The sequence below is a fragment of the Mirounga leonina genome, unplaced genomic scaffold (genome assembly GCF_011800145.1).
Source record: "Mirounga leonina isolate KUSES-001 unplaced genomic scaffold, KU_Mleo_1.0 Mir_418, whole genome shotgun sequence".
Taxonomy (NCBI): domain Eukaryota; kingdom Metazoa; phylum Chordata; class Mammalia; order Carnivora; family Phocidae; genus Mirounga; species Mirounga leonina.
Genome location: NW_023270739.1, coordinates 28,117,696 through 28,140,338, shown reverse-complemented (window position 1 = coordinate 28,140,338; position 22,643 = coordinate 28,117,696). Strand labels below are relative to the sequence as shown.

Below are 22,643 nucleotides of genomic sequence, written 5' to 3'. Positions count from 1 at the left end.
ATAAAATGTCAATATTAGTAAAAGAAGCTTTCAGTTGGTATTTCACTTTTCAAACATTATATGATGGGCATACCTCTTTAAAATATATATATGTATATTAATTTTTATAATTCATCACCGAAATTCCCTAATCACTACAATGAGTCCCCAAAATTTGTCACTAACAAAACATTAAGAATCCAATGTACAGATATTATCTTCAATATACAAATTATGTATTTGTGGCAATATTTTTAATACCGTCATATAAAAGAATCAGAAGTTTATTAATTTTAAATCAAGTGTGCTTATTTAAATTAAGTTTCCAGAAATAATTTAAATGTAATAACTTTCATGTGTTCTATGCTTTGGAGCAGGACTGCCCCAAAGAGCTTTATACAATGATGGAAATAGTCTCAGCTTGTACTGTAGGAAATGATAGCCACTAGTCACATGTAGGTATTGAGCACTTGAAACATGGCTAATGCAAGTGAAGAGCTAAATTTTTTTAGCTTTATTTCATTTTAGTTTAAATTTAAACAGCCAAATGCGAATTGTAGCAACTGTTATTAGTTTAGTTAGAATTCTTTTGTTTTTTGTTTTTTGGGGTTTTTTTGATAGAGGGGAAAAGAGACTTCCATGTCATTTCCCATTGATCTTAAGTGCCTTAACCTATTCTTGAGAACATTTATTTAATGGGGGGGGAACAGTAGATGAAATTAGTTAATATTTGGATAGAGAATACATAAAGCCCTCTAATTACAGGACAGCTATACCTTTAGTCTGTGACTGAAAGAGCCTGCCTAGCAGAGAGGTACCACGTGGGGGATTCTACGCATGGTGTAAGGGGAATATAAAACTATAAAGGATGGATTTTATTATCATATCTCTTGATTATTCACAGACTAGTAATAATCATAAAATGAGGTCATAGATGTCATGAGATTAATACTCTTCACAGTGTTCACAAACAAAGCTTTCTAAGAAAATTCAATCACACTATTTGAAGTTGGAAAAAGAAACTGAAGGACTTGGTTTTACTATTTAACAGAACCCACAACAGTAGAGCTAGCAAGACTCCTAGAAATTACGTAGTCCAACAGGCCAATATTTTAGATAAGGAAACTGAAACTAAAAGAGATGGTGTCATGGTCAAACAATGAGGGACAGGCCAGGACTGAAACCTTAGAGTTTCTGACTCCTATTCACTGTATTTAATGTATATTTTTATTTACTATTTACGCCTCTTCTATTGGTCTCTACAAGTGTCAAGTTTTGTATTTAACACATCTACCCAAATTATGAATGGATTAAAATTATAGGCTGGTTCATTACCTTTACTATTTGAACATTTTGACATGGTGATTTCCTTCTCTTCTTTTAAAGCTTCATTTTCATCTACTCCAAGAAATATGATCCTCTGTGGAACATAACAGTCACCTCCTATGACAATACCTTACGGTCAGTGGCCATGGTGGCAGAACGTTGTACAAAACTATCTTCCAACACAAGATTATCCTTTTCTACAGTATACCCTTTCCCCAGTTTTATTTAAACACTTCTCAGTGATAATCACCCACATCTCTACACATATCACGTATGTTTAGATTAATACATGTAAATATATGTACATGAATATATAGTATGTACACTTGCATAGAGATAATTGCAAAAAAACTCACATAGTCAACACAATTAATTTTCCTTTAACATATGTAAATCTTTACTTCTATCCTTTACCATCCTTTAGAGTTACTCAGAGTAAATATAATTTATCTTCAATATAACATCTTCAGATATATGAGAGCAATTTTTATGCTCCTTAGAGCTCTTCTATTTTCCAAGATAAATATCCATAATTGCTTTAAATATTACTTATATACTTAATTTCCAGATTCTTCACTATACAAGCTACCCTTTCATAACGTAAAATATTTGTTTCAAGTAACCTTCTTTTAAAATGACACACCCATGTGGACTACCATTACAGAAATCAGTGGAGCTACTGTAATAATAGTTGATATTTGTAGAGCATTTTTCTATGTGGCAGACACTACTGAGTACTTTAAATGACTTACCACATTTAATTATCTTCCTATGCTACTCCTAATAATTCAATGTGAGTTTACCTGAGCTATTTGGTACTTGACACCCATTACTGAATCATATTTAAACCTTGTGGCCAACAAAAAACACTTATTTTTTTCTTTGCAATTGGTATCATGTCAAGTCTTTCCCAACTTGAAGAAAATCTACCATTAATGTCTTGAACTTAAATGCAAGAATTTTTGTGTATCACAGTTTGAGTTTACCTTGTTAAATTTGGCTCCTTGATCCAGCATATTAACTTCCAGTCATCTGTAAATTCTATAAACATGTCTCCACTCATCCATTCAATTGTTTAAACATAAAATCATTTATTCTACAAATATTCACAGAGTGCACGTCTTGTGTTAGACATTCTCCTATAGGGATTCATCTACAGCAACTGATTATATACAATTCCAGGCCTCAAGTTCCTTACCCAAAGCCAACAATAAAAATCTCAAGAAGATTTTGAAAAAACGAAATTAGTTATGAGAGAGGAAATTCAGACTCATTTATTATATGGTAATATATTCAGAATCAACTAGTAATAACTCACCTCCATTTTCAAAAGCAGCAATGTCAGTCCTTGGTTTCCTATCCAATGATGCTTTTATCTCACTTTGCCTTTCAAATAGGCTAAATTTTGTTGGAACTGTAAGACCATCCCCTAAAAAATTAAGAAAAAATTAAAAAAGGAAAAAGAAAAAAAAAAAACCCCAGGAACCATAGGCACTTACATTAAGTCTACAGTAGAATTCATAATGATAGTAAAAAGTCTAAAAGTTAATGCAAGTATTGTTTGCATAGTGATATGATAAACAATAAATTTATAAATATATGAATTTTAAACAAATTTTATGATTATCAAGAAAATAACAAACAGGTTTGTTTTCCTATGTGGATTATTTATTAAACGGCAATTTAAAAATTTAAACAATCTAACATTATTTTGTATGTATACCTAACTTATTTGATGTGTTCTTCATATAATGAATTTTGTAATATTTCTTTTGATTATATCTACTTATCATGAACAAACTGAGTGAAAAGTATTAGAGTCTACCACTGACAAATGGTAATTATACTGTGATAAATAATTCTTAGCACTTTTCTTATACATCTCTAGAATAAACTATTAAAAGCAGAATAAGAGAGACATGATAATCTTATGCACCATATGATTCTGGATTGGATTCTAAATCAGGAAAAAAGTTCATTTGGCTATAAAGGACTTTGATGGTACAGCTGGTGAAATTCATTTTAAAAATTCTGTAAATGATATGGTATCAGTGGTAATTTCCTGATTTTGATATTTATACCAAAGTTATGTAAGAGTTATATAGGGGCATCATATCTGCAACTTACTCTTGCACAAATGGTTTAGAAAAAAATCACAATGTGTATATTTAGAGAAAGAAAGAGTGAAAAATCAAATGTGTAAAATACTAACATCTGGGGAAATCTGGTGAAGGCTATTCATGAATTACCTGAAATTATTTAAAAATAAAAGGCTTTTGAAACCATAATATAAAGTGAAAGTACGTGTAATTATCTTTCTAATCTACCCTTTTTATATTCATTGCTAACTTGTTTTCTTTTCTCCTTGTCTAGGTAATGCGGGCAATGTGCCCTTCTCTAGATGGGGTGCCCACCTATCAGCTGTCTTGACAATCATTCTAACATCTAATGGTATGTTGCTGCCACCTACCGCCATATGTTTAAATAGTTTGCCACGTATGTACTTGAACAGCAAGTATTTTACTCTCCATCCTCTACTTTATCCTACCCTCATCTCGATGTTGGGAGATTTTCCCAACTATCATTTTTTATTTTTAGGGAGAGGAAAGGATTCAAATCTTCTACTGCAGCAAAACTTTTCATCTCATCCTAGTGGCAAGACAACTATATAAACTCATGGCATCCATGGATTTTCTCTGAGTTTCTGGTTTTATATCCAGAAAATAATGTTCTTATCTTGCCTTCAAGGGCAAAATGTTTACCAACATTAAAATAAGATTCACCAAAACATAAGATTCGTGAAAGGCCCAGCCTTGGAATAATCCACCTGCACTGCTTCTGAAATTGCCTGGTACACAAAAGGCACTCATTCAATGAACAAATGTATCCTTGCTCTGCCACTAACGTCATTCTGTCATCTCCCTTTTGTCCTTCTAGGGCTAGGTTGTTCTTTCTGCTCACAGAGAAAAATATGCACCTATTTCACAGGGAGATTTCTTTGCAAAGAAAAATGAATGGTAAAAGCAAGTTATTTACAGAATTACTGCATCGGGGGAGCCGTGCCGCCACGCGCTTATGAAGCCTATTCAGTCTGTAGCTCCGCTGGGAAAGCATAATTACATTAATAGCAGCTTTTCATATTAAATATAGGTCATCTGATAAAAGCACTTCCTCCTCACTCTCAATTCTGATGTATTATTTATCATTTAACTCTAGTGTAAATCTTACTAAATAATTCACAGCCTATCACATCAAGTATCTCTTATACATCACCTTGAAATGCTGCCTTTTCATTCCTTACCTTCTTGCAATTCACTGCCACTTTCCAAAGGCTTTTCTAACTCTTTGTCTGCTGTAGAGGCTATGCTTTTTGATGATGAAATATCTGGAGGAGTATGAAATCTGTAGTATTCACCTAATCTCCCATTAGAAAAGTAGGGGTTAGTATATTTGTCACATCAAGCATTAGAAAATCCACAGATGTATGATTTCTTACCAGATTTATAACACATCTCCTTTATTGCTCTTTTTTCTTCAATTTCTTCAGGAGTCTTTGTCCATAAACTAGAAGCATCTATAGGATATTTTTTTTTAATTAAATTGTCGGAAGTCAAATAATATGAAAATACATAATAAATCAGAATGAAAAATCCCAGACATTGTTCTCATGGATTTTTTTTATTTTTAAAATCAATAATTTGCATAATGATAAATGTCTCGAATTGCTATATTTCACATATTAGAAAAATCAGTTTAAGCAACTGTACATATTTAAATGAGATCTATCTCCCAGCCATCATACAACAAAAACCCTCCAATCCAAATGATCATAAGCATGTATAGACATAGAACAAATTAGAACATAATGAATTGAATATATTAAAAAAATTCAAGCTATTTTCTTACTGAAATCTGCCTAAATATAACATATTACCTTATAAACCTCTCACAGTTAAAAAATATGTAAAAAAAAAAAAATGGTACAGTTTTTGAATGTGCATTGTAAATCTGAGAAAAGCCTTACTAACCATTTTGTTCATCTCCTTCCTCCTCTTCTTCCTCAAAGTTAGTTTTTAAAACTAAAGGATGGTGAATGGGTCGTGATATATTCTCCTGAGGTTTCAGGGGTTCCTGACTCTGGGTCAGGGGTGGAATTCCTTCCTGAGTTTCTTTCTGTGGTGTGATATCTACAGAAGAAATGCAAAATTTCAGTCTTTTTAAGATATATATTATGTGCATGTTCAATGATCAACAGTGTCCTCCTAATTTACTGCATATTTTATTAAAAGGTGTCTCATCTTATTTCTGGAAAGGTTATTTAAACTAGTAAAAAATATCAACATTTTGTCTGTAAGGTGCAGAAAATATGCTAATTCATAGATTTTATAGGAATTATGACCATGACTTGGTATATCACAATTTAGGTATAAATGCGAAGTGACCGTAAGTATTACTGTATTCTTACATTGATTGTATCTGTGGAATAAGAATAACTTAATCAATTTATAATAAATTAACAAAGACAAATTCAAATAAGGCATAGCTTATAATGGCAGAGTATATATGCCAAAAGAGGAAAAAATCCAATGGTTCTAGTTTTCTGTGGCTGCATGATTACTTGGAAGTGAGAAAGAATGATACTTTCAGTTTTCTGTTTTGGCTGCACATTGGTCAGACTGTCCAAAGTTCTAGGTCACATTTAAATGTCCTGTAACTTTCAAAACTACCAAGCAATTAATAGAAAAAGTTAGTTAACACATGAATCTTCTATTATCACTAATTCAATCCCCTTTGTTTTCTAAGTGAGTAGTTATCAAATTTGGCTAATTATCAGAATCAACTAAAGAAATGATTCAAAACAGGGGCACCTGGTGGCTCAGTAAGTTAAGCATCTGCCTCCGGCTCAGGTCTTGATCCCCAAGTCCTGGGATCGAGCCCTGTGTTGGGCTCCCTGCTGAGGGAGCTTCTCCCTTTCTTCTCTTCTCCCTCTCTCTCTGCCCCTACCCCCCCCCGCCCCTACCCCCCACCTTGTGCTCTTACTCTTTCTCAAATAAATAAATAAAATCTTAAAAAAAAAAAAGAAATTCAAAACATCTTTTGGGTCTCTGATTTCTGAACTTCTGATTTAGCAGATCTAGATTAAACCCTGAAAATCTAATTCCATTTTTTAAAAGTCTCAGGTAATTATGAAATCAGCCCCATTTGGAAACCACTATTCCAAATGAATTATCATCCAACTAGGGTCCTGGGTTATAGGCAATCTTTAGGTGTGCCATCCCAATAATTTGAAACCAATGAATCCTATTCCAGATCCTCAATTTCCACGTTTATTTTTCCCCTAAAATTGGTTAGCCTAAGAACAGGCTTGAGTTCACAATAGTCTTCTCTCCACTTTATAAGATAAAGGCCTACCCTTCACTCATGCCAGAATTTACTATAGCACACTGGCCAAAAGAGAAATCCTCCTTTATTGATTAACCAAACTACCCCAAACCCATAGGGCTTTATCCATTACTTTAATTTATACACATTTCTACCAGGAGAAAATCATGATGTAGTAGGCAGAATAATGGCCTCCTAAGGATGTCCATGTCCTAATCCCTGGAACCTAAGTATGTATTAGGTTATATGGGAAAGAAGATTTAAGGCTGCAGGTGGAATTAAGACATAATCACCTGACCTTAAAATTGGCAGATTGTTTGTTCTGAATTATCCAGGTGGGCCCAAGGTAATCAAAAAGGTCTTTACAAATGGAAGAGAGATGCAGAGGAAGAGAGCCAGGAAAGAGATGTGACAGTGGAAGCTATGTCAAGTGATGCAATGTCAGGAGGACTTGACTTTGATTGCTGATTTTGAAGATGGAGGAAGGAGGATATGAACTATGGAATACAGAAAGCCTCTAGAAACTGGAAAAGGCAAGGGAACAGATTCTCTCCCAGAGTCTTCAGAAGAAATGCTACCTTGGAGACAACTTAATTTCAATCCAGAGATGTCTGCATGGAATTTCTAAACTACAGAACTACAAGAATGACAAATGAGTTGCTGAAGCCACTTGGTTGCTGGTAATTTGTTACAACAGTAACAGAAAATGAATACACAAGGTATTAGAAAAAGTGCTATTGGGGTCCATGTTGGAACATTCTAAATTCAAATGCATAGTAGAGTATGGTAGTAGTTAAGAATTTTTGTTGAAAAATGTTGCTTCTTCCACTTCTGGACTATTGTTAAAGAATATATAACTCTCAAAGGGAAAGTCTCTTGACATCATGGAAGGAGAGTGCTAGTAAAAACTCTAAAGGAAAAACATGGCTTTAAATAAAGCTTTTTAGCTATTCTCAATATATATTCCCAAGACTTGTCATTAGTTGCAAAGAGAAGCTTCACTGAACATTCAAAAGAGTAAATTTTAGAGTCACATTTTTAGAAGTTTCATTGAGATGTAATTCATACACCACAAAATTTACCCATATGAATATATAATTCAGTAGTTTTTAGTATTTTCACAGAGTTGTACAACCATTGCCATAATCAATTTTAGGATATTTGATCACTCCAAAGAAGAAACCCATTCCCATTAGCAGTTACTCCTCATGTCTTCCAAACACCTCTAGTCCTACACAATCACTAATATTCTTTGTTTCTATGGATTTGCCTATTCTAGATACTTCATATAAGTGGAATCATACAATATGTGTGTGGTCTTTTGTACATGTCATCTTCCACTTACCATAGGGTTTTCAAGGTTTAGCCATGCTGTCACCTGTAACAATTCTGCATTCCTTTTTTAATCCAAATAATATTCCACTGTACAGCTATACCACAATTTATCCACTCATCAGAGGATGGACACAGGTTTCTACTCTCTATTTCATTAATTTCTGCTTTAATCTTTATTATTTTCTTCCTTCTGTTTGTTTTAGGTTTACTTTGCTCTTTTTCCAGTGTCTTAAAGTATAAAATTAGGTTATTAGACCATATTTTTAAATATAGGCATTACAACTATAAGGTTTCTTCTGGGTACTATTTTACTTGCATCCCATGAGTTTTAGTATGCTGTTTCTTCATTTTCATTCATCTCAAAGCATTGGCTAATTTTCCTTGTAATTTCTTGGTTGTTTATAGGTGTGTTATTTAATTTTTACATATTTGTTAATTTCCCATTATTTTTTCTCTTATCGATTTCTAATTTCATTATGTTTGGAGAACATACATTGTATGATTTCTATAATTCCAAACTTATTAAAGCTTGTTTTATGGCCTAATATATACTTTATCCTGGAGACTGTTCCATTTGCTCTTGAGAAATAAGTGTATTTTGCTATTATGCAAGGAACATTCTATAGATGTCTGTTTGGTCGTATTGTTTTATAGTTGTTCAAGTCTTCTATTCTTTGTTGTTTATAATTGTTTGCATAGTATATCTTTTTTCATTCTTTTACTTTCAACTTGTTTGTGTATTTAAATCTAAAGTATGTCTCCTATAGATAATATATAGTTGAATCCTTATTTTTAATATGGCAGTGTCTGCCTTTTTATTGTATTTTAATCTAATCATATTCAATGTTATTATTGATACAGTTGGATTTTTATCTCTCATTTTACTTCCTGGTTTTTTGTTGTTGTTGTTCCTCTATTCCTCTACTGCTTTCTTTTGCAGTAAGCAGATATTTTTTAGTATTTTTAAATTATTTTTATGATTTTTCCATATTTTTAAAGGTATCTTCTTGGGAGTTGCTCTAGGGCTTTCCATATAGTTCCTAACTTTTCAAAATATACTTCAGATTTATACTATTTAAGTCCAGCTAGAGATAAAAAGGTTATTCCTATATAGTTCTATTCCTTCTTCCACCCCCTCCCAATTTGTGCTGTTGTTGTTATATCTATATGTGTTACAAACCCCAAAATACAGTGTTATATTACCTTGTTTAATTTTGTATTTTTTAAAGGAGCTGAGAGAAGGAAGAGAAAATATGTATCTATAGGGTTTGTTATATTAACCTTCTTATTTATCATTTCTGATTCTTCTATTCATTTATTCCTATGGATTTGAGTCACCACCTGGTATCATTTCCTTACCATAATATAGGTTTGCTCCCACCTGCCTCCTTTATGCTCTTATTGCCAAATATATTACATTTCTAAATGTTATAGGCTCAAAAATACAATTATATACATATGCAAATATATATATTTTTTTCTTTCAGTACTTTGAATATGTCCTCCTACTGCCTTCTGGATTACAATGTGTCTGAGAAATCAGCTGTTAATCTTACTGAGGTTCCTTTATATGTGACAAATCATGTTTATCTTGTTATTTCTAAAATTTACTTTTGTTTTTGGCATTTAACCCTTTAACTATGATATGTCTGGATGCAGATATCCTTGGGCTTATTCTACTTAGAATTTGTTGAGTTTCTTGAATATGTAGATTAATATTTCTCATCAAATTTAGGGAGTTTTCAACCATTATTTCTGTTTTCTCTCTTTTTCAGACTGTATAATCTCTACTGATCATCTTTAAGTTTGCTGATTCTTTCTTCTCTCTAATATTTATTCAGTTCAATTCATAGTTTGTATCTATTTGTTGATATTCTCTATTTATTGAGACATTGTCATTATACCTACCTTAATATCCTTAAGCATGGTTTTCTGTAGGTCTTTGAACATATTATTACTGCTTAAATTATGTTTGCTAACTCTAAAATCTGAGCTCTCTCAAGGCATTTTGTTGACTACATTTATTTCTTGTGTATGGGTTACACTTTCTTGCTTCTTTGCGTGTCTCATAAATTCCTACCCAGTTTTTTTTGTTTTGGTTTTGGTTTTGGTTTTGGTTTTGGTTTTGGTTTTACTAGACAGTTTGGACAATGTGTTGTAGCAACTCTGGATCTTGATTTCTTACCCCCAGCCCCAGGATTTGTTGTTTGATTTTTAATGTTTTAATGACTTGGTTGAACTATTTTAACATAATCTACTTTCTCCCACAGTGTACAACACGTGATGTCACTGCTTGGAGGATGCAGCCTTGATAAACCCAGAGTCATCCATGGATGACAGTGGTTTTATCAGGACTCTCTTTGTCTCTTTCCCTTGTTTCTCTGTTAAGCTCTCTACCTCTGTTGGTTTCACTCCCAGCTGTCAGACTCCATTACTTGCTGGTTGATTGCTCTATTGTTTCCATCAGTGCACTGGGGCATTAAACTGCTTCACCATGCGATTCAATTAAGTTCTGATCCCTTTACAGAGGTAGTCTCTGAGGCCAATCTTTCAAGTTTCTTCCAATCTTGGGAGAGCTGTTCTTAACTATTCCCCTGGTTGTCTTTGGTCAACTCTTATCTGGTTTACACTTTAGCTTGTTGCTCTCATAGAGCTACCAGTCTCTTCATCATTGCTTACCCCAAACTCTCCACTGTTTTCCAGAATGCCCTAATAAACTTCCTCAGACTCTGTTCTGTTCCAGATAAATTCCATTCTCTTTTAGAGAGTTTCAGAATTCTCTGCCCCTAGAGCTTATGTCTCCTGCTTGAGCAAAAACCTCAATGCCACTACTGGGAACAAGGACAGTCACTCACTTCTCTGGAATGACACCCCTGCTTTATAAGCAGGCACTGGGCAGGGGTGTTAGCCTCTGATATTTACGGTTTGCCCTTTCTGGCAATTGGGCAATTGGGGGCTTGTTATTCTCTGCCTGCTACTTCTGTAGTAGAACTTCTGCCCTATGAGTAGAGCTGGATAGAAGACCCAAACTTCTTAGCCTCTCTTGCCTGAAAAATAGAGCTCTTTCAACATGAAGTTGTAAGTGGGGGAGTATGAGAAATACTAGCAGCCTGCTTCCTCAGCAGGAAGCTGGAGGTAGAGTACACGCTGTGTTCTTGGTTGAACCCACATAGAGTAGAACTTCTGCCACACTGAACTGGGGGGTGGGTAGTGACTCAAATACACAGACTTGCTGTTCTAACTGATATTTAATAGATGAATCTTTCTTTCTTTTCTCTTTCTTTCTTTTTCTTTCTTTTCTTTCTTTCTTTCTTTCTTTCTTTCTTTCTTTCTTTCTTTCTTTCTTTCTATCTTTCTTCTTTTCTCTTTTTCTTAGTGTGAGAGAGAGAGAGAGCAAGCACATGCACAAGTCCGGGGGAGAGGGGGACAGAAGGAGAGAGAGAGAAAAAACCTTAAGTAGGCTCTATGCATAGCGCAGAGCCAGATGTGGGGCTTAATTTCATGACCCTGAGATCATGACCTGAATGGAAATCAAGAGTTGGATGCTTAACTGACTGAGCCACCCAGGTGCCCCTAATAGATTTTCTTGAATAAATACTTGCTGTATGCCCTTAGGACAATTTCCAGACACTTTACTTTGTGTTTAATATATAATTTTCATCAACTATTGTTGCTTCACTGAGGAGCAGATCTGTGAAACTCCTTATGATACATTTTTGAAAGTTAACCTACAATCACAATTTTTTAAATTCAAGTGTAATTATTTACTCTACCAAATTACTCATGATATCTTAGATAAAACCCATGGATAAAAAATATTTTGAAATTATTTTCTTCCAATTGAGTGTTATATCCCCAGGTATATAAACCTATTTTATCAAATAATATTGTGAAATGTTCTTATTAAAATCGGGCCTCACTTTATTTCAGCTTATAAAATATTAACTATCTCCTAACTCTCTTAGCAAAATTAGGATAATATGCTAGTTCTGTATATTACTTTTAGTTATATGCCTTCTATTTCATAAACAGATGAGAATAATTTTGATCATTAGCTCATTAATAGATACTTTTCCAATGAAAGTCTACTCTTATGTGCAGTAATTATTCATCAATGTGCAATGTAATTATGTTGTTTTAATAAATTATGTATTACTAATAATTGTAATAATAACAACCCTAAGGAAATGTGTTTTAAAAATGTGTTAATGACTATGAGATTCCATAGTGTGGAGACTTACTGTCATAGAAAATAAAACAAAAATTTAGATTTCAACTTATATACACATTTTTATTATACTTAAATTTGACAGGTGATCAATAACTCAAGCATAAAAATATTAGTTTAGGTTAAAAATGTGAAGGAAGAGGGGTGCCTGGGGGCTCAGTTGGTTAAGCATCAGACTTTGGCTCAGGTCATGATCTCGGGGTCCTAGGATGCAGCCCCACGTCAGGCTCCCCACTCAGTGGGGAATCTGCTTCTCCTTCTCCCTCTGTCCCTCCCACCACTGATGAACTCATGCTCTCTCTCTCTCTCTCAAATGAATGGATAAAATCTTTTAAAAAATGTGAAGGAAGAAAATGAAAATAGTAGTTTTAGGAAAAGGAAAGATTTAATTTTTAAAGAAATGTTTAAAGTATTTATTACCTTTTGAAAACTGTCAAATATAACACATATACAGAAGAGTGCACAAATCATCAAATACGCAATGTAATAAACACTCAGGTCAAGAAATAACAGCCCCTCTCTGTCTTCTGCACTTTATATCACTTTCCTTCTCCATTACCCACAATAGGTATCTTTATCCTGATTTCTAATAATCACTTTGTGGTTTTTCTTATAGTTTCACTACTAGGTATGCATGTCTAAAAATAAAGCTTAATTTTGCTTATTTTTGAACATTTTATAAATGGAATCAAGAGTATGTGTTCTTTTTTCTGTCTTCCATCACTCAACATTGTAACTGTGAGCTGCATCCTTGCTTGCATATTTCTTTTGTTCATTCATTTTCATTACTGTATAGTACTATCTATTGAATGAATGTGCCACAATTTATTTATATATCACACTATCATTCAACAGTTAGGTTATTTCTAGCTTTTGGACATTACCAAAAAATGCTGCTGTGAACATTCTTTTACATGTATCCAGGTGCACACGGGAATGAATTTTTCTAGGATATAGGCTTCAAAAATGGAGTTCCTTGGCCTAAATTATGTGTGACTTTTTCTTGATGAGATCATGCTAGACTGTTTTCCAAAGTGCTCGTTTCATACAGTGCCCAAGAATTCCCAATGCCATTTGTCTTACCAACAGTGGGTAGATTTTTAAAGTTTTGCCAAAATAATGGGTGTTGCTTGATATCTCAAAGTGATTTCCATTTACATTTCCTTGATTACTAATAAATTGATCACATTTTCATTTGTTGGTTGACATTTGGATTTCCTATCTTTCAAAATCTTGTTTATGCTTTCTGCGCATTGTTCTAGCACAGGGGTTCTCAACCAGAGATGATTTTACTCCTTCCCCTAGGGAACATTTGGCAATCGCTGGGCATATTTTTTGTTGACACAATTAGGAAGATGCTATTGGCATCTTAAGGGTAAGAGCCAATTTTTTTTGGCTGCTAAACATCCCATAATGCATAGGATAGTCCCCACCCCCACTCCCACCACCACCTCACCACCACAACAAAGAACTATCCAGCCCTGAATGTTGATAATGCCTCTACAGAGAAACCTGTTTCATCAGGTTCTCCAGGTTCTCTGTCTTTTGATTTTTCTTCAAATATTGAGTTCAAGTCTTTTATGGCAGTCATATAATGACATATGCTGCAAATATTTTCTCCCCTTCTATGGCTTATCTTTTCATTCTTCAATGGTGTTTTTGGTGAATACAGATTTTTATTTTAATATATCCAAATTTATTCATCATTTCTTTAATAGTTAATATTTTTTATGTGCTTATTACCTTCTGAAACCTTTAAAGATTGATCTTACATATTTTGGTTTATAATTTACCCAGAATTGATTTTTATGTATGGTGTCAAAGGAGTTCACTTTCCCCTCATTAACTGAAAAGATCATCCTTTACCCATTGATAGGCCATGCTACCTGTTACAAATCAAGTGTCCATCTCTGCAGGGATCTCCAGCTTCTCACTCTATTCATTTGTCAATTTGGTTAGCTTTTAGTGAATATGACACTGTCCTAATCTCTATCACTCTATAGGCCTTGATATCTGGTTGAATAAGTGCTGTAATTTTCTTGTTCTTCAAGCAGTCTTGACTGTTCTTGGCTCTTTGCATTTCTACATAAATTTTAGGACCTGTTTGAACTTTGAGATTATTGTTCTTAAATTTTAAAAATATATGATGAGTATCAAATCATATGGCAAATCAAATGTCATCTGATGTTTTAAAAGAGTAATTAAATTTTAATTGTTAAATGTCAGTATTGATAAAATGTTGGAACTTTTGCAACTATTTAAATTTATGATGAGTTTAATAAAAAAATGTTTTAAAGACTAATTCATCAAAAATAAAGACCAATGTTCATTATACCTTTCTATTCAGGGTATTAAAATATACATCAGAAGGAGAAAGTTATAGTATAGGAAAAACAGCATATTTAGTGACCGGAAACTCCCCAGTTAAAATATGGAATAAATAATTCAGGTGAATTACTTGGTAATCAAGTGATGTAAAAAAACTTCATTTAGACAGTTAAATTTACCCTCTCTATAATGGTTAAAGCAATGGTGTGATAAGAGTTTCGATACATAAATTATACTTTTGCTGTTTTACTGTAACTTTCCCATGGGACTTGCATTTCAAGGAAGTACTATAATGTATTTCCTATGAATTTACACAAATAGATCATTTTGGTTACCTTGATTTTTCTACCCAAAGCATAGTTTCATGCCATTAAGATCAATTTTGGTGTGATCAGATATGTTTCATCTAACTCTTTGGAAAAAGATATATATATTTTTAATATTATGTAATAATATAATAATATATATGTTATATATATTATATATAAGTATTATAATAATATTATGTTACTACTATTATAATAATAATATTATGTTTGCCCCATAGTCATTTCTTCCCTCATTTTAGGCAAAGAACATTTGTTTTCCTTTGGGAAACTTTTCCACATCTTCAATCCATTTAATTTGAGTGATGATGACATCCTAGACCTAAGGATTAGCTATTCCCTTGGCCTGAACCATTCCTAGGAATGAACATGTTTCCCACATCATTAGATGAGGTTCAGTGTTAAGGCTTTAGCTTGAAAAAGATTTCTTTGGAGGTTAATTGAAAATGATGATGATAATGATGAGCATACTGAGTGCTTACTCTTTGCCAGGTATTCTTCTAAATTATTAGATATTAACTCATTAAATATCCAAAACAACCCCATGGCATAGGTATTATTACTATATTATATAGTTGAAGAAATTGGGCCACAGAGATATTACGTTCCCCAAGGTTATTGGGAAGTATGTGGCAAATTGAGATTTTAACCCAGTTTGACTCAGGGTTCTCCATCCTTGCTTATTCTGCCTCCAGGATCCAGATATGAGCTTCTGGAGGCAACCCCAGTATGTGAATGGCAAGAAGTACAGAGCCAAGGGTCGGTAAAGGAAGCCCTGGATCCAGCAGCATCTGAGGTCAGCTCTGTGCTTAATCTCTTCAGTTACATGAGCCAATAATTTCCAGTTTTCCCTTAAATCCAACTGAGGTAGGATTGTCTTCTTAAAATCAGTGTGTGCTGGAGTGGGCTCAGATCAGCAAATGAGAACCAATTATTATTTTGCAAGCCCACTGATGTTACACTGGTAACTTGAAATCATTCATGGTAGGAGTGTTTGCTCTCTGGAAGTTAACAAATGCTGCTTTTTGTTTTGTTTTTATTTTTGATTTTGGTGAAGTGGGGACAGGGAGAACGAGTTTCTTAATGGTTAACAGGACATCAGTGCTTTTCAGCCAAGAGAGTCTTGTTTAGTACCATGATAGACTGCCATGTCATGCCCAGACATTTCAAAAATAAACAGCTACTATCTGTGCTTAATCAATTTTCAAAACAAATTTGATTCTTTTCACGTAGGTGACATGCATGTCATCACCATAATGCAATACTCCCTGCTATAAATCCCTTCCTAACTAAAACACAAATGCACAGGCAAAACATGAAGGTTATAAGAATCTTTTGCTTGAACAATTCAGTTATTTTTAACCAAATAAGTTGTTTTTATTCATAATCTTTGGGAATCGGGTACTATCCTTCCCTTTGCTTGAAAGAGTAAAAATGGTGATTATTTTTATATAATTCATAGAGCTCCTCACCATTGGCTCTTCACCAATTCTTTTTCTTCACTTTTCACTAATTCTTTGGGAACACCCTCATGCAATAGTTTGATTAGGGCATTCGGAACACCTGTATAGATTTTATAATATATTGTAGTATTCTTGCCAAAAATGTTTAACCTAAATCTGATTAACAGAAAACAAATAAATTCCCATTTAAAGGATATTCTGCAAAAGCAACTAGCCTGAACTCTTTAAAATGTCAACAACAGGGAAGAAAAAAACAAAGAAATGTAGATATTAAAGAGACATGACAACTAATTACAATAAATGATGCTTAATTGGATGCTGGATTGAAAAAACCAAAACAAACAACTATAAAGCTATTGCTATTCATACATAGTTCTGGGAATACATTGTCCTGACAGCTTCTTAGAAAAGCAGAAACTTAAGCCGCAGCCTGGACATACTGAATCAAACTGCAATTTCACTGGATCTCCAAGTAATTTCTGTGAATATTAAATTTTGAGAAGCACTGTTATAATGAACATTATTGGAAAATTACAAACTGTGGATTGAATATCAGACATTAGTATCATATCACTGTTAGATTTCCTCTTATATGTAATAGTCATATGCAGTGTATTTATGCAGGAGAATGTCCTTAAATTTAGGAGATATATGCTGAAGTATTTAGGGATGAAGTGTCAAATAGTTGCAACTAACACTTGAATGGTTCCAAAAAGGGGGGATAAGTATGTATTGGTACATTATATGCATATATGTAATATAATACTTACATATATGCAACAGCAATAGAGGGAAAAGAGAAAGTAATTTGACAGAATGTTTATTTATGCATCTGGTTAAGAGCACTTGGATGGGTGTTCATTGAACTATTCTTGCAACTTTTCTATTAAAAAAATGTTGCAGTAAAAAAAGTTACACTGAAGGTTGGGCTTAACACTCATCAATTTAGCTTAACACTCATCAGTTTAATTGGTGGTCTGGGTGGTGACTGGGAACTTTTTGGGTTGTTTTATTGTTATTGTTGGTTGATACTGTTATTTTTTTAAGCTCCCACAGTAATTCTAATTGGGAGTCAGAGCTGAGGACCTCTGGATAAGGTGAATACCAGATGGGGTACCTCAGCTTCTGGGCTTCAGATGGTTAAAGGGAAGAAGTCCCACTGTGTGGCCGCAAATACATGGAGAAAATAAGAGAAAGAGGAAACCTTATTTAATGGAAATATACATAATTCAGAAATGCTTGAAGTCCACTGTTTAATATAAATCAAAGGGGAAAAAAGGGAGTTTTCTATTAAATGCAAAGGATCTTAATAGCTTCAAAAAGAAGGCTGCAGGGTAGGGTAATAGAATTAGCCTCTCAAGAGGAAGAAGCCAGATGAGGAGGTCTTATGGGTGAGTCCATTAAAATGGCCAAAAGAACTGATGTATTCTTGAAATGCCATAGAGAGTCTTAGAGTCGGACAGAATTGTGCTTGAATTCAAGTACCCTGCCTCAGATATTTAGCTTCTCTAGGCCTCATTTTGCCAATCTGTAATGGGGATGCTAATAGTATCTATTTGGCAGGTTTTTGTGATGAGGCATGCAAAGTGCCCAATACAGGGCTGCCACAAGAAAATATATAAGAAATTATTTGAAAATACTGAATATGAGATTTTCTTGTTTCTTATAACCCTACTTCATTTTTCTTAAATCATAAAATTTTAGTTTATACAGTCCTAAAATCTGTGGAGGTCTCAGACCCAAATGTAACCAACAAATGTTAGGCCTAGAAAACTAATATTTCAGTACTTGCCTTTATTTTGTTGTACTTTTGGAAGCACTTTGGACCAAAGGTGAAAACAGACACAGATGAAGAGTTGCCCAATCCCAACACAAATTGTTCCAGGCATCACCACTGTGTGGATTATGGCATTTACTCTACCTATCCACCTTTCCCCAAAAGAGGAAAGAGTTGAGTTGAACAGGTTTTTCCCCCCTCTTATAACCATTAACAATTGTTCTCCCTGCAAACACAATAGTAGTCTATTTTACCAACTCTAATATTCAAGTCAAAGTGTTTATTAAACTATTTAAGAACCATTTATTAAGTAATGGTTTGCCAAGACTTAGAATAAGAAGATTATGTACATGTATCCATTCAGGCTAGACCTAAAGTGAGCTGATCTAAAGTTTATTTCACTGGCCAGATAGTCAGCTGTCCAAAGCACCTTAAGACACTGACTTAGAAAAAAATAAGAATCAAATTATTATTAAGTTATTCATTATAGAATAACATGGCAATTAGGCAAGGAGGTGAGAATTTGCTTCAGTGTTTGAGCTACTGTGTTTTGAAATCATCCTTAACAAAACTTAGGAAATTTCTTAGGGGGAACAGTTTGTCTGAATATGCTAACCTCTCAAGTATACCATGGAAGAAAGAATACATACCTACCATGCTTGCAAAGAAAATATGAAATATAGTTGGAAATGCCTACCAAATATCAACTGAATTATGTTTTCTTTTTTTTTACCCTTTTTTAAAAAAGAAAGATTTTATTTATTTATTTGACAGAGAAAGACACAGCGAGAGAGGGAACACAAGCAGGGGGAGTGGGAGAGGGAGAAGCAGGCTGTCTGCTGAGCAGAGAGCCCGATGCGGGACTCGATCCCAGCAACCTGGGATCATGACCTGAGCCAAAGGCTCAGAATGTTTACATTCAGGATTCTAGGAGGAGTGAAATAGAAAAATAGGTCATAGGGTGAAATGCATGTAATTGAGATGATGGGGTGGGGGTGGTAATTAGCATTTGGATATGAGTAAGAAAGAGTGATAGAGATGGGGAGGATAAGATCAGTGGAAGAATTGAGTTCAAGGAACTGAGAAGCTAGGGTGATGGGCATATCATACATTTATATATTGAAATCACCAAGAATTGACACAGGAGTACTGTTAGAGGGACAATGAGCCTAGAGTTCAGACTTTTGAAAAACCAGGAGGGACCTGGATGGATGTAAACAGAGGCAAGAAAAACAAACAAAAAAAACCCCAAAAACCACAGCAACACTGAGGGGTAACAATGATATAATCCATTGGCATTAGATACAAGCTGGATGGTTTTAGGGAGAAGAGAAAGAGAACTTGAAATTGGCAATGAGGACCAAGGGAACCTTCTACCTCGCCTCCAGGTCAAATGCTACTTGAGAACTGGGAGAAAAAATAGCCATTTGGAGAATGCTGCGGGAGAAGTAAGGTCCGTAGAAGGAAATTATGCTTACATTAGCTGTGGATATGAAGGGAAAGTTCAGAGAGGAAGTTGAGAAAGAACCCTGCTGATATTTGAAGGTTGGGGAAGGGTGGATGAAAGGGATCAAATAAGGATAAGAGTGAATCACTTAAGAGATGGGGTTTCTGGTATTCACTAATGTGAAATCATAGAAAATACATATATGGGTCTCTGCCCCCAATTCCTGGCACAGAGCTCCTAAAAGCCTTGTAATTTCCTAAATAATAAGAGTACTAGGAGCACCTTTCATTCTAATATTTGGGTTTTGACCCTAGTTCCTGACCTAGAACTCAAATCTCAGAATTTCCTGGGTGATAGGAGTGTCCTTTGTTCTAATGAGGTGACTCTGGGTGGGCTCCTGATAGCTATAGGAAGGGCGGTGGTCAGCAGAAAGATCAAGCCGTGATTAGAAGCTTGGAAATTTAAGCACCTTCTTCCCTATGCTCCAGGAAGGAGAGAGGGGCTGGATATTGAGTTAATAATCAATTATGTCTACATGATGAAGCTTCCATAAAAATTCCAAAAGTATGAGATTAGAAGAGCTTCCAAATTGATGAACACATCCATATAGTGGAAAGATAGCACACCCAACCCCACAACAGAAGCTCCTGTGCTCTGGATCCTTCCAGACCTTGCTTTATGTACCTCTACATCTGGCTGTTCATCCTTATCCTTTACAATATCTTATATAATAAACTGGTAAATGTAAGTAACTGTTTCCCTGAGTTCAGGGAAATGATAGAATCCGAGGAGGGAGATCATGGGAACCTCCAATTTGTAGCCAAGTTAGACAGAAGTTTGAGTAGCCTGGGGACCTATGATTGACATCTGACGTAGTGGCAGGGGGAATCTTTTGGAGCCTTTAGTCCATGGGGTCTGTGCTAATTCCTGGTACTGTTAGAACTGAAGTGTAGGACACCCAAGTGGTGTTGTAGAGTGTTGCTGGGAAAAAAATCATTGATGTGGGAAAAAATCCTCCCATCTGGTGTCTGGACTGTTGTATGGTAGTAGTATGAGAACCCATGAGAAACACACCGGAGTGTTTTTATCGTTCAAACTGAGATAAATAGAAATAAAGGGCAGAATGAAATTAGTCCTGGTGAATTCAAATCAGGTAAGTGGACATGATGGGGGGTGTGTGGGAGGGTGGGATGGGTGTATGGGTCTCCCTCTTATGGAGGTACAATGCCTAGGGTTTGGTCCCAGTGCTTGGGTCTAGTCTTGACCCTATCGAGAGGAAAGCTTACTCCAAGAGTCAGGCTCAGCCTTGATACCTGTTCAAGAAGTTAAGACTTCCAGAAAAGCCAGAAGTAATCTTTGACCACCAGATTCTATGTCTAAAAATTAGAGTAATAAAATATATCCCTACAGAACTTAGCCCAGGGTGGTATAACAATGGGGGGTCCCAAAAATTGTCAGTTATACAGCCATTCTACCCTTTTTTGGCAGAGAGGTGCAGTCTGTTTTCCGCTAGTCCTGAATGAACTCGTTTGAAAGATAGCTAATTTTATCACAGACCATTAAGAAGCAAACTACGAACAAGATATAAGGAATTTAGTACAACGTTCCCGGTAAAATAAAATTACACTCTATGTAAACCAATGAAGCCAAGTTGATCAGTTAGTAGGTGCAATCACTCTCACTACAGTGGGTCCCCAGTAGTTTCAGTGGTCATCTATCCATCCCCCATCCATCTATCCATTCATCCAATCTTACTGAGTGTCTATGCTCTAGACACTGCGGAGAACATTGGTAAGGAAACTAGTTATGAGCTCCATCCTCATGATGTTTAGTCTAGTGAGGAGGAGAATCATTGATTAAGGTATTGGATATATGATGAATGCCATGAAGTCAGAGTTTTCCAGAAGAACCTAACAAGGGGACCTAATTTTTACCATTTGCCAAAGGATTATCTGAAGCCAATTTTTCAGATCCCAAAGGATTGATATCCTGTAAGCTCATTTCTAGAATGAGTCCATTATGAAAAATACGAGGGCCACAGCAGAAAGTGGTAGAGCTACAGCACCAGGGAAACCTGACGGTCCCAATTCTTAAGCAAGCTTCTCATCACTCACTGATTTAGGGTATGGTGTCCTCTCTATCTCCTTTCCAGAAGCTACACTGAGGTTCACCACAAAGAAGAGTCTCAGTATCATCTAGGAAGACTGAATTGTGCCACAGCTTTTGCAGCAATGGGATTGCATTTTCTCCCAGTTGAAGCTTAGAAAGAACCGCATATATAGCTGCTTTTCTAGAAGCCGAAGTGTGCAGCTCAGAGCATGCCCTTGCTCTCCCTACCTATAAGATAGGTTTCTGCACATTCACAGGGAGCAACAGTGAGGCATGACCTCTAAGCTTGGCTCCAGTTGTATGATGCTTTGCTGAGACACAATTTCCTTCTACCTAGTAAGGTCAGTAGCCGTTTCACATTCAGAGGAATAAAGTCCACTTTAGATATGCACAGAGAGAGTGTAACCTGCTCTTTGTTCACTTCATCTTGTTAGCTACTTGATGGCTCATTCTAAGCTTTATGTCATGATTCTTGATAGAATCATCCCAAATCATCCATTGGCTATTAAACCATATTCATTTTGCCCTGCTTTATTCAGTGTATCATTCTATGCTGCTACTCCAAAACCACATTATAATATGGTATGTCCATGTTATTTAAAAAATATACTTACTGCTACTTGGTGGCAAAAATAATCCATTGATATTGCGAGGTTTGCTGTGATAAAAGATACAACTGATCTTCACACAACCAAGAGGTTGAGTTTCCCAGAAGCATGAAATGCTGCAGTTTTGCTAGACAAAGGAGGTGGGGGAAATGTAATGATCAGATACCATATTCAAAATAAATACAATGTGCTACAGCACAACATAATGTGACAAAACTATCCCAATTACTGATTTAGGATCATGTGTGTCTCCTGAGTTTCAGTATTTCTAAACTCTGCTATTTAAAAGATACAATAGATATTTCGAAAGCATGCCACCATTTTTTATAAGAATT

The 22,643-nt window shown here is 35.0% G+C and overlaps 1 protein-coding gene across 2 annotated transcripts in view; it reads right to left on the bottom strand.

Annotated features, from left to right (window-relative positions):
- Positions 1-22,643, bottom strand: part of CUNH12orf50 (chromosome unknown C12orf50 homolog) — a 32,682-nt gene that overhangs the window by 7,525 nt on the left and 2,514 nt on the right. For both annotated transcript variants that reach the window (XM_034987285.1, XM_034987286.1), the window contains 6 exons: positions 22,315-22,435; positions 5,334-5,492; positions 4,802-4,879; positions 4,607-4,720; positions 2,624-2,734; positions 1,315-1,422 (listed from right to left, as the gene is read on the bottom strand). In XM_034987285.1, coding sequence (XP_034843176.1) covers positions 1,315-1,422; positions 2,624-2,734; positions 4,607-4,720; positions 4,802-4,879; positions 5,334-5,492; positions 22,315-22,435 — 691 coding nt within the window. The remainder of the gene's footprint in view (positions 1-1,314; positions 1,423-2,623; positions 2,735-4,606; positions 4,721-4,801; positions 4,880-5,333; positions 5,493-22,314; positions 22,436-22,643) is intronic.